The sequence below is a fragment of the Phyllostomus discolor genome, chromosome 3 (assembly GCF_004126475.2).
Source record: "Phyllostomus discolor isolate MPI-MPIP mPhyDis1 chromosome 3, mPhyDis1.pri.v3, whole genome shotgun sequence".
Classification (NCBI taxonomy): Eukaryota; Metazoa; Chordata; class Mammalia; order Chiroptera; family Phyllostomidae; genus Phyllostomus; species Phyllostomus discolor.
Genome location: NC_040905.2, coordinates 21,539,491 through 21,553,179, shown reverse-complemented (window position 1 = coordinate 21,553,179; position 13,689 = coordinate 21,539,491). Strand labels below are relative to the sequence as shown.

Below are 13,689 nucleotides of genomic sequence, written 5' to 3'. Positions count from 1 at the left end.
GTCTACCACTCTGTAAGTATTTACACATTTTTGTGTTCTACTTTGTGTAGCATCCAGAAAACAATTCAGTTTTGAATTTTAAGTCAATACGAAATTGTGATTACTAAAAGCATTAATAAGACTTTATATTGCACACATATAAAGGTATATACAAAATAGGTAGTTTCACTTTAATATCTACAATAGCACATGAAGGTAAATTGTCTCAGCCTGTGTTCTGAACATATTCTACAGTAGAATAATTTGGAGTACTTGCTAAAAAGGCCAATCCCTTGGCCCCACTCACTTCATCCTTTCCAAAACAAAATATGTGACAGTTAGTGCCTAGGGATCTAAATAGTAGTAGATTTTAAAGATGAAATCATTAAACATTTAAAGACTGAGATACACTGCACTAGGGGTTACATTTAAATTGTTTGTTGGCAATTTTCTGAGTTCCACTTCACTTTCATAAGGACATGAGGATTATATACTCTTAAAACAAAAACAATAGATTCAGCCTAATGGCAAATTCCTAAGGGGAAGGGTTGTTAAGGAACATACATAAAGGATCCATGGACAAAGGCAACTGAGGGAGGAGGATTGAATGTGTCAGGTGGGGGTGGATAGGTAGGGGAGAGTAATGGAGGGAAAACGGAGACAACTGATTGAACAACAATTTAAAAAATTAATAGAAAAGAATGGGGGATAAGGGTAATGGTTTCACCAAAGCTGGGTTGATGGATCTAAGACCATCAAGTAAAAACCTATATCTTAAAGAATGTTACCTAACACGATGAAGATTTTTAAATTAGGTAGAAAAGCCTCTTAATGTTACCAGATTACCACAACACAGTGTAGTGGTATTAATAGAACTGACATGATGATAAACCTGTTACCTGAGAACAAAAATGAGGGGCACATTCACAGTGTATTCTAAATCATATCTTTTCAAAATACAAAATACACTTTATAAGAGAGTATCCAAAGACTCAGTTACATATTGCATAATTGAAAGTAATTACCTTTTAAAGAGGAAATATTTTTATCATTTAATGACCTGATAACATGGATTATTCACACCTCTGCCAAATTTCTATTCATGGAAAAATGAGTTACCTAAATCAATTACATTATTTTCATTTTACCTTCTTTAAGAACAGGATCCCTTCTCTGGTCTCTTTGTCAGTAGAGATGGTGAATATCCCAATACCATCACCATTAATGATGGAGTATGTCATGTCAGCATTTGAACCAGTGTCTGCATCATTTGCCTTGATTTTCCCAACAGCTGAACCAACTTGAGCTGACTCGGGAACATACAGCTGATAGTGCTCTGAAAAATATTTTATATGAAACATGTTGATGATAAGGTTCATATTTTACAAGAAAAATGCATTAATTTATTTAGAAAATATATTTAAATAAACATTAAATTAAGTAATGCATAAAATAAAGTTGTTTTCACATTTTAAATATTATTAGGTTGGCTAAAAAGCCTGTATGCTTTTTTCCACAAAATGAAAGGCATGTTTTTTTTATTTTCACCAATAACTTTATTGATTTGGATATTTTGAGTATGTCAGCCATCTCCCATGTGGTACAATGTTGATATTCTCAATTAATGTCACAATTTGATTGCTGTCAACTTCAACTGGTCTACCTGACCGTGGAGCATCGTCAGTGAGAACTCTCCAGCATGAAACTTCGCAAACCACTTTTGACATGTTCCATTAGTCACAGAACCTTCCCAATGTACTTACTTGCACACATTTATGTTTCAGTTATGTTTTTACCTTTCTTGAAATAATAAAGCACAATATGCTGAAAATGTCCACTTTCTCCCATCTTTAGTATTAAAATGGTTACACAAAAAGTCACTAATTTTGATGTTTTTTAATGTACACTGATATTACAGCTATCAATTTATAATCTAACTAAATTGTTAGAAAGACACAGGATGTCAAAGGAAGTTGAAGGCAACTAAGGGTTACTAGATCCATCTTAGAAAAAAAAAATTTTCTGGCCATCCCAATAGCACACCACTTAGTAATGAAATAGTTGATTTATATAAACTTTAACACATAATGCAAAATAGCCTAATGTAAAGAATTTGTAGATCCCTGTATTAAAGTATTTTATCAACTCTTTACCTGTAAACGACAGAAAGATAGATGAAGGAAGTTTTCATTCTTAAGTTGAGCAAAAATGAACATAATACCTACTCAAGTATTAGTGCAATCCCCAATCTTTCTTTCTCCAAATAACATGTGAAATTCAAAGTGAAAACAGGAAAAAAAAAAAACCCATAAATGTAATTTTTTAAAAGATTTTATTTGCTTATTTTTTTAGAGAGACGGAAAGGAAAGGAGAAAGAGAGGGAGAGAAACATCAATGTGTGGTTGCCTTTCATGTGCCCCCCTACTGGGGACCTGGCCTGCAACCCAGGCATGTGCCTTGATGGGGAATCGAACCAGTGACCCTTTGGTTTGCACACCCATGCTCAATTCACTGAGCTACACCAGCCAGGGCCATAAATGTTATTTTTATTTTGATCAATAAACTTATTTTGGTGTATATATATGGCTTAATGTACAAGCTGTGACAAAAAGTATAATAAATATTTTATACATGTATTTACATGCATTTCCAGTCAGCTTCTAAAAATATTTTAAAGTCATTTTATAATAAAGTAAAAATGGATCATTAAAATTAAAAATTAAGAATAGAGATAACAGATACCCTAGCAACTCCCTTTTTGGGTATCTATACAAAACTTGAAAACATTCACAAAATTATATGCACTCAATATGCATTTCAGTTTTATTCAAGTTGGTCAAGACATGGAAACAACCTAAGTGCCCATTGATGGATGATTGGATAAAGAAATTGTAGAGTGTGTGTGTGTGTGTGTGTAAGTATACATATATGGATACTACTCAGCCATAAGGAGAAATTTAATACTGCCATTGCAACAACATCAATAGATGTTGAGAATAATTTGCTAAACAGAATAAGTTGACAGAAGAAGTTAAGAAGCATTTGATTTCACTCATATGTGGGATATAAAATTGAAAGCAACCAATAATTAACCAAACAAAAAACAAACAAACAAAAACTCATAGACACAACAGTATTGTGGTTACCGGGGATAACCCATCTAAATAATTTAATGGTGCAGTCCACTCAGCATTTCTACTGTTGCCAAAAGAATTCCTCAGGGTACTCTGCTTGAGTTCACAAGAAGGTTATGTACTGTGAGAATGTTACCACGTTTTCAAGGGCATTCAATTAGATTAAAAAATACCACCCAGACTGCAATTTCACACACACACATAAACATATATAACCACACATATTATCCATACAAACACATATCTGTGTGTTAAAAAGTATTTCTGCTTATGTATGAGCTTGAGACAGGGTAAGAAAGAAAGAAATAAGGACATAAAGGAATAAAGATACCATATATTTAATTTTTAGAAATAAATTCTATAATTGGATTCATAAGCACTTAATTCTCCTTTTTCTTTCTTTCTTTCTTTTTTTTTTTGATGGCACAGGACTTAATTCTTAATTCTCCCTACTCAAATTAAGGGGAGAGTTTTCCTAGCTCTATCCCTTTTCTTAGAGCATTTACTAGAGAAAAGTTATTGTGTTAATAGTTGTCAATAATGGAAAGATATTATACCTAAATTGTGTAGCAGTGAAAAATCACTGGGAAAAAATCCTTCATGGTAAAATAAATTGTTGTTTTACTGAGGCTGAAATAGGTAATGATTTGATGTAAATTTATGTGATACAAAGACTCCTCCCAAACCAATCAAAGGGCCCATGTTTACATCACTAAAGATTATGAGATAGAGATATATTTTGTTAGAAGAAAAAAACTACAATTAGCCATCTGATTTACTGCTGTTAAGTAGGCTCTTTTTCTCACATCCATAAGTTTAGGATTTATTTTGTTGTTTATAATAAATATCATCAGGGTAAGTTTAGCTCTAGGTAGTGTTTTCTCAGTAAAATATAAAGCAATACCTTAGTCTGAATTCCGAATTTATTTTTCAGTCATAAAGATTTTTTTAGAATGTTAATTTTTTGTTCTTATTTTTAAAGGCATGCTAACATTCCAGTTTTCTTTTCCAACCACTCCTACATATGTAATGTATTAACTTGCTTATTGGATACAGATTTTTCTCTACTTTCATTTCATTTCATTGTTTCACACAGTGAAGTCAGACACACAGTCAATCATGCATAAATCATTCAACTCGTTCACAGTCCGCTTTCCAGTCACAAATGTCTGTCTGCCTCTCAGATGTAAAATCCACTGACATGATTTGTGATGCTGGATAACTTTAAACCACAGCATCAGATGTGTCGTGTAGGGGCACTCATGTCGTCACAGCCATGAGGAACTATAAAGTCTACTGGAAGAAAACTCATAATTGTGTCAGCACCAAGTACACACGATCCCCTGAATTCTTATTACTCCTCTGTATGCCGCTTTGGGCTTCCTGGGGTTCTGCAAGAAAGCTCCAGTAGAGAAGAACGTTCTCCACATTTTCAGGGTTGGGGACAGGCAGCACTGGAGCATCTATGCTAATATGTACCAGTGGAAGCTCTTTACCTAAACAAGTGGTTTTGATAGAAGGAATGAGCTTTTGGGACTTGGTAACTGATGCCATCTTATAGTCCCTTAAATTAACTTGTATCTACTGACACAGTTGTTTCATGCATTACTAAAATCGATATCCAGGTCCAGTATAAATTGTTTCTGCTCACTCCTCTAAATTTAAGTTCCTATGTCATATTAGATACCTAATATTTGTCAAAGCAAAAATACTGAGCATTTGCATATTTAAATTTATTTTATTTTTCTTTTTAATGAATGGTCATGCAGGCTGGTTCACTCTTGGCAATCACTGAATATATTTTTTAAAGATTTTATTTATTTATTTTTAGAGAGGGAAGGGAGGGAGATAGAGAAAGAGAGAGAAACATCAATGTGCGGTTGCTAGGGGTCATGGCCTGCAACCCAGGCATGTACCCTGACTGGGAATCGAACCTGCAACACTTTGGTTCGCAGCCCACGCTCAATCCACTTAGCTATGCCAGCCAGGGCAATCATTGAATATTTTTATGGAAAATTTAGATAATGGGTGAAGATAGTTTTTCCCTGAATGAGGGGTCTATCATACCAAATGTTAACTACACAGCCTATAGCATCTTGATGCCTTAAGTTATTTTTCAGGAAGAGTTTCCTCTTATCTGAAAAAGTTAAATATATTGGAACAATTGTAAATTAAATGCCTTAAAATTAATGATATGACCAACATCAGAAAAATGGTAAGTTAGGAAGCTCCAAGCCCTCATTCCTATGGAAACATTAAAAACACTGGAAACTGGTTGAAAAAGTATTAGTTATAGGAGCTCTGGAAAAAGTTGAAGGTTCATAGTAACCAAGCAGGACTGTGGTGTCCCATGCTCCGGCCCCACCCTTCCCCCAGGACACAGATTTTGGTCTGCAGGAAGTGTCGCTCAGTGCCCAATTCTCTCTATGAAAAAATCAACAAAGATGACAAGACTTTAAACAGAATGGCGATATAACGATAGATTTTGTAGAAAGAAAATAATTGTAAGAAAATACTATAAAAATTATACACTGACAAGACAGATAATTCACAGGAAACTGACAACATTTTAGAAACACACAAGCTATAAAGACTGACTTATGAAGAAATTAGAATTGTTCTTATCAAAAATAAAATCAAAAGAAAATAAAAATATTAACAAGCAGTAGAAAATTGAAACACTTGTGCATTGCTGTTGCAAATGTAAAATAGTGAATTTTCTATGGAAAACTGTGTAGTGATTCCTCAAAAATTAAATATAAAATTATCATTTAATCCAGTAATCCTACTTCTGGCTACACATGCAAAAAAATGAAGACAGTGACTTGAACATATATCTGCACAGCAATGTCATAGTACTGTTATGACTAAACTGGAATCATCACAACTATCCTTCAATAGTGAATGGCTAAACAAAATGTAAATTGATACACAATAGAATAGTAATAAGCTTTAAAAATGAAATGGTGATGTATACTATAGTATAATGGAAGCTTGAAATAGTATGGCAAATGAAATTTAAAAAGGGCAAAAACTGTATAATTCTACTTACATGATGTAACTAGAAAAGTAAAATTCAGTGACAGAAAAAAAAAGTTGAATACTAGTTACCATGTACTGAGCAGAGGGGAGCATGCAGAGTTAGCGTTCAAAGGGTACGATGTTTCAGTTTTGCAAATGAAGACAGTTCTGCAGATGGATGGATGGTACTGAGGATTGCACAGCAATGTAAATGTGTGAACACCACTGAACTGTAATTATTATTAAGGTGGCAAATTTTATGTTATGTAGATTTTATCACAGTAAAAGTTAGGTCAAGATGTGAACAATTGCCATTTGAATCTTTCTTGAGAATGGCAACAATTGGGATACCATAAATGCAGGAACAATGTTATGATAGGGAGACACCCACAAAAGTGAGAAAGGTAATATTACTACAACAACATACAATTGTCTCTAATATGTTAACGGCACTTTGGTTTGCTGATGGAGAAGCTGAAATAGGAATCAGTGCAATGGGCATTATTGAATTTTAGACATCAAATTACTTGTAGAATATTAGTTAATTTTTTTCCTCTTCATTTGAATATATGAGGTCTGTCCAGAAGGTATCCAGCCATGTAATATGAAAAAGAGAGACATTTATTGAAGAAGATACAAGAAACACTGTAGATAGGACAATGATGCTTCAGGTCCCCTTCAAAGCAGGCACCCTGGGACCTCACACAGTTCTCCCAATTGCCATCAGCTTCCTAGTCGTATTTTCCTGAATCTAATCTATGGTCTGAAATCTCTTCTTTTTCAAAGGTGATTTTAGTTTTGCAAAATGCCAGAAGTCACAAGACACCAAATCTGGGTTGCAGGGGGCCTGAGTCACCTGGGTGATTTGATGTTTCACAAGAAAACTTGGCATGAGACACCACGCATGAGTGGATGTGTTGTCATGATAAAGTTGTCAATTAGCAGTTGCCCACAGCTGTGTCCTTCTGAATCATCCAAATAGTTTCCACAGAGGAATGTTCAAGCTTAATGCAAAATGTGATGCAGATTCATTGCTCTACTCATTCATTTTGAATGTGACAGACACACAGTTCATGTGCTCACTTGATGGCATCTGCCACCCCCCACTGCCTAGTACAGTGAAGTCCTCGTGGTTCATGCGTGCATATCCCAGTCCATTCTCCTTGGCCACCAGGTTACACCGATGCCACACAAATTATTCTCATTATATTAACAATGGCTTGCCATTTTCTGGACAGACCTCATAAATGAATAATTTCATTTTCTTATAGTCTTATAGTCTACCTCATTAGGAAGTTTAAAGGTATCTTCAAAAAGAGGTAGTATTGCCTATTTTTGTTCTGATACTATGTAAATATACATAGCACAAAGCTACAAATATCATTTCATATTTTTGTTTCTGACTGTGCTCTAACTTTAATTGCTAGATATTATCCCTTCCACACAATTTCTTAGAATGCATCATAAAATGCTAATGATTAGCTGAAGTACATTTAAAAAAAAGATTTGGTAGGAATAATAAAAAGGCATTTTGCTCAGTGAAGCTTGCCCCTTTCAACACACTTTTTTTCCCCAGGATAGTATTGATTCTAATTGCTTTTTAAAAGACTCATTCCTTGCTTCAGTAACTTTGCAAAGTGAGCAAATAAGTCATTCCTATGATAAACCCAGGCAACAGACTTCCAAACCTGTAATCAATCTGATCATTACATTATTGAGACTAATATTTTTATTACACATATAGTACTTACATGGTAAAGTAAGGGGCTGTGTATAAGACATACATTTGCTTATGGATGATTCTGGGAGAAAACCGATTGGCATAAAGATGATTACGAACTATAATATCTGAATTATTTAGGTTGCCTGACATTGACAGGATTAACTGGAGAGTTTCTGAATCTCTCTTTTAAACTATTTTATGCTGATGGTCTCCATTAGAAATGCTACTTTCAAATTATGAAAAAATACACAGAAAGAATCAGGAATTTTCCTGCATCTAAGAAACTTCTGTTGAATATTAATTATTAAGAATTGTAATAAATAAATAAAATTTAAAAAAAAGCCCTGGCTGGCATAGCTCAGTGGATTGAGCTCGGGCTGAGAACCAAAGTGTCATAGGTTTGATTCCCAGTCAGGGTACATGCCTGGGTTGCAGGCCATGACCCCCAGCAATTGCACATTGGTATTTCTCTCTCTCTTTCTCCCTCCCTTTCCTCTCTAAAAATAAATAAATAAGATTTTTAAAAAAAGAATTGTATTATGCTCTGCCTGCAATGTTTTTAACACATAAATAAAGTAAATGACTAATACTAGAGCCATTTAATGTCACACATTAAAAAAAACAATTGTCCAATATGAGAATCTTCACCGTACTCTGAAATAATATCTTTAAAACTCCTTAACACAGCACACTCTGTTTTACAATGTGTCAGCTGTAGCAAAGCTGGTTGTCTGATGAAAGATTTTTCCTCATGAAGATACTGTGGGCAACTTTTGAATAACTCTCACTTTTTTTAAAGATTTTATTTATTATTTTTTATAAAGTAGAAGAGAGGGAGAAAGAGAAACATCAACATGTGGTTGCCTTTCATGTGGCCCCCCCACTGGGGACATGGCCTGCAACCTAGGCATGTGCCCTGACTGGGAATCGAACCTGAGATGCTTTGGCTTGCAGCCCATGCTGAATCCACTGAGCTACGCCAGCCAGGACCGAATAACTCTCACTTTTAATCATATCATGACTCATAAAGAAGCTAAAAGATGGTAAATATATAAATTCTAATAAAGAATCCTTCTTATTTTTCAGCATTTTTGAAAAATTAAAAACTGATTTACAAAAACTAGCAACAAAGTATTTCTAAGAAATCTTTGCCTTTGACCATAAACATAAATATCTATACAAAATACAGTAAATAAAGGCAAAAAAATCAATCTAAAATTTTTGACCTAGCATATGGCCAAATAAATTTAAAACAAATTCTAAAATGACTGACATGTTATGACAGGTAAGTTTCTAAATAGACAACCTCAAATTTTTAAAATACTCAATTTTAAAATCAGAAAAATGCATGACTCAGTCTTGTCACTCTGTTCTGTGTTTCCATGCCTCTGGTCCCATTTTGCTCATTATTTTGTTCATTAGATTCCTCTTCTAGGTGAAATCATATAGTATTTATCTTTCACCAACTATCTTATTTCATCTAACATAATGGTCTCCAGTTCCATCCATGCTGTTGCAAAAGACAGGAGTTCCTTCTTTCTTTTTGCTGCATAGAATTCCATTGTGCTCCCTACTGGGGACCTGGCCCACAGCCTAGGCATGTGTCCTGACTGGGAATTGAACTGGTAAGCCTTTTTTTCCAGGTCATTCTCTTCACTGATACCAATGGTCTTTTTATAAAATATTGCTCACATTTAAAATCCCTTCTTAAAAAAACTATAACACCAGATTAAAAAAAAACAACAGTAAGATCTAGGTGGTTTAAAGAAACTTTTAAGAACTAAGGAAAATATAGTTTGAAAGTAAAAAGATGTAAAACATTACACCGTCCACATAGTAACTGATAAAAAGTTCTGGCATGCTATATTAAGATCAGACAAATTGGAATTTAAAAAAAGAACCGTTATTAAAGAGAGCAGTCTCACACTGAAATATTTTCCATCTAGTCCACTCTAGCACTGAGTCACTCAGAGCTTATGTACTTTAAATGAAAATACAGTGCTGACCTTAAATGAAGATACAAGAGATAGCAAGCTGACTTGACTCACTGTCTCTGGCCATGGTAGATCAGCAGAAGAAAGAAAAATAAATAAAAACACTAGGAGGTAATATTTTTGCACTTTTTGTGCTAGATGTTTATATTAGAATCAATCACAGTAATGGTGTAAGAAAGATGGCTCACTCAGACCAGTAAAGACAGAAGGAAGTCAGGAGAAATGTAAAAAAATGCATCTTAAGAGAAACAATTAGATTGCGGGATCCATTTGATAACTGGATCAGATCTTTATATAAGTTGAATTGTATATGAATTTATGCTTTTCATGGTGTTTCATGAATACCAGTCCTCATACTACACCATTTTTTTCTCCCAGCAGTTTACAATATATCCCAATTGTATATGTAGCCATTTGATGAGTCATAATGCATGTGGGTAAATAAAAAATATTCTACTGCAAGCTGCTTTTGTCGTGCTAGCAATAAACTATTCTGAAAGCAGCAATATGTTATTGCAATCTGAGTGTAAAATAAAATATCCTTTAAGTTTTCTTTATTTAAAGATTTTACTTATTTATTTTTAGAGAGGGAAAAGGAGGGAGAAAGAGAAAGAGTGAACATCTATGTGTGGTTGCCTCTCACACTCCCCCAGCTGGGGACCTAGCCCACAATCCAGGCATGTGACCTGACTGGGAATCAAACCAGAGTCCTTTTGGTTCTCGGGCTGGCCCTCAATCCACTGAGCCACATCTGCCAGGGCCAAAATAAAATATGTTTTAAACAAGTCAGAGTGTGTGTTGACTGTGTTTCAAAACTAACTGCATCTTGCACTATGGCAGGAATGACATCTGTCAGTCATTCTGCACAGACTGATATTGACTAAAGAAAGGTGGATCCATTAGATATAATGAGTTCACTCAGAGAGTACACATTTGTTATTTCCTTGTCGGGTAAAATGATTGCTTCACCATGAATGGATGTTTCAACAATAACACTATTACTATACTCGTCACTAGTATAATTTTCTGTTGAATTCTAAAATCAATTTTAATCGAGTTGTAAATTTTAAAACTCATTTATAGAGAGAAGGAGGGAGAGAGAGAGAAAGCGAGATGCTGTTTGTAGCATGGCCAAACATTCACTGAGCCCCTTTTGTGTAGAACTGGGTTTTTTTACTTGATTAAGTTCTAAGTTATTAATGTACATCTTAAAAACAGTGGTGGTAGAATCTACTTGAAAATAGAGTAGACAAGTTAGTATTGTAAGTTATAATCACCTTTGTATTCAGTTTAGTTTGGCATTATTGCTTATTATCTTTTTAAAAATCTGCAACTTGAGTTTTCTCATCCTATCTAATAATAATAGCACTTCTGTAAAAGTGATATGTGTATATGTATATTGTATGGACTAAATTATAAACAATACAAAAATACAGTGTACTTTGTTAAGTCACTTAAAATTTAATAATATGGTATGGTTTAATATAATATGAACCTAACTATGATTTATAATTTTCTTTCAGACACACTTTCTTCACTGGGCAAATGCCAGTGAACCAGGTGACATAACCCTATCCCCAGAAGCAATATTTTAAAGTGATTTTGCCTAACTGTGAACTTGACTTGCTTGTCTTTTAGCAAAGGTAGTTTGACAGAGTATTTAAGTTCAACTCATTCATTTACTCACTAACACTCATTTTTCAAGGGCTGGGCACTGATTTGAATGCTTAAGTTTACAAAGACAATTCAAGCATCATTCTTACTTAGAGAGATGCAGGGTGGTTATGGAGATATACACCTATGGTAATAAATGTAACGTGAAAGCCCATGGAAAGTGCTATGTGACAGGAAATCAAGATTAATTAACGTTGCTCATTCTGCAACAAAGTTCAAAACAACTCATTTCAGGGTTTTTAAGGGAACTGTGAGTATGAAGAGTTGAGTTGAATTAAGGCTATGCCAATTGTGACCCTGTGTTAGGAACAGCCAGTGCTCCATGTGGCTGGGCCTGGGCATTACTGAGACCAGTATTGAAAGATAAAGCTGGGGAAGGCATGTAGCACTGACTTGTAAAGAGCCATTACTGACATACTACACTGCCTATTTTATTAGTTTTTAAACTCAAGTATAAGAAGAACATAAGGGACAGATCCCCTATAGGCCTTTTATAATTAAGGATTATTCTATAAAATGTCATCTACCGTTCTGCCACTTTAAAAATACTCAAATATAATTATTTGCTCCTCATTCTGAAGATGTCATAAATATCTCTTCCTTCTGAGCTAGTTTATGCCTTCCATTCACAAGGCCCATATTCTACTCCAAGACTCTGCCTCATTATATTAGCTATACTTTTCTGTTGGATGGTGTGTGTATACATGTGAAAAGCATTCATTCCTAATATAAAGAATTTCTTTCTAAATTTCAGTCAAAAAGGTACATATGCCATCATTTTGCATGAGAATGCCCATATCAATATTTATTCTGAATATCTCTATGAATAACTTAGTTATCCATAAATACTTTAGCAAATGCAGGGTATCATTACTCGGTATAGTTACACCATTTTAAATATTTACCTGTGAAATCTACTGAAATACATACCTATAACCCATGACAATTATCTACCAGGTTCAGGAGACAATCAGTAGAATGATTTCTTTATCTTATTTATATTATAGAAGGGAGACCATACAGCACAAACACAAAATATTCCATGTAAGAAGACTGTATGACAGCAACATGACATTATGTATTCATGTATTTCATTTTGCTTTACATAAATGACTAGTAATAAATTCAAATGAGGAGAAACAGGTACATACTCTGAGGAAACCGTGGGGGATTGTCGTTGACATCTGTCAGGGTGATGTTGACTGTTGTCGACCCCGAAAGCCCTCCGACTTGCCCAGCCATGTCTTTGGCTTGAATGACCACCGAGTAGTGTTCTCTGGCTTCTCTGTCCATGTTGTGTAAGGCAGTTCTAATAACTCCTGTAACACATATTTAACAACCCATTGTGAGTTACACAATAAATGAGACCTAACATAGAAATGTTTCTCCTATTTTTCTATTCTAAGAAATATATTTTCAAATGAAATACTTCTGCGAGACAAGCCAGGCTTCTGAGACAAAGAGTACCTTAACCACGTTACTAAATTGTCTAATTGGAACATTTCTTACAAGCACATGTCACAAACCATTCTATGCATGGCAAACTAAAACACCCATTTCCTCACCCCTCAGGGCAGAAGCTCCCAGAAGGCACACTGCAGCAGGAGCTTGTTTGTGCTGTTGTGCGTTCAACATCCACAGCTTGCACTCCTCAGTTGAGACGATCTGAGGTTAATTTTCCTCTTTACAGCACAATTTGCATTGTTTCTTAACATGGTTGTCAAAGTTTGAGGATGGAAACCATTGGAGAAATGTGGATACTTGAAGAAAGATTATAGGTGTGGGCATTTTAATTTACAAGGTCTCTGGAAAAATTCAACCATTGTTAATATAATGAGAATTGTTTGTGTGACATGGATATAACCTGGCAGCCAAGGAGAGTGGACTGGAATGTGCATTCATGAACAATGACAACTTCACTGTGCTAGTTAATGGGGGCTGTAGACACTGTTGAGTGAGCATGTGTACTGTGTGGCCATCACATTCAAAATGACTGAACTAATGGAGCAACAAACCTGTGTCAAATTTTGTGTTAAACTTGAATAGTCCTATGTGGAAACTATTCAGATGACTCAGAAGGCTGCAGCTATGGGCAACTGGTGATTGACAGTTTCATTACAACAACACATCTGCTCATGCATCACGTCTCATGCAGAGCTTTTAG

At 34.8% G+C, this 13,689-nt stretch overlaps 1 protein-coding gene across 7 annotated transcripts in view; it reads right to left on the bottom strand.

The window, feature by feature from the left end:
• Positions 1 to 13,689, bottom strand: part of CDH18 (cadherin 18) — a 488,064-nt gene that overhangs the window by 81,692 nt on the left and 392,683 nt on the right. For all 7 annotated transcript variants that reach the window (XM_036020243.1, XM_028511442.2, XM_036020244.1 and 4 more), the window contains 2 exons: positions 12,677 to 12,844; positions 1,128 to 1,315 (listed from right to left, as the gene is read on the bottom strand). In XM_036020243.1, the coding sequence (XP_035876136.1) occupies positions 1,128 to 1,315; positions 12,677 to 12,844 (356 nt within the window). The remainder of the gene's footprint in view (positions 1 to 1,127; positions 1,316 to 12,676; positions 12,845 to 13,689) is intronic.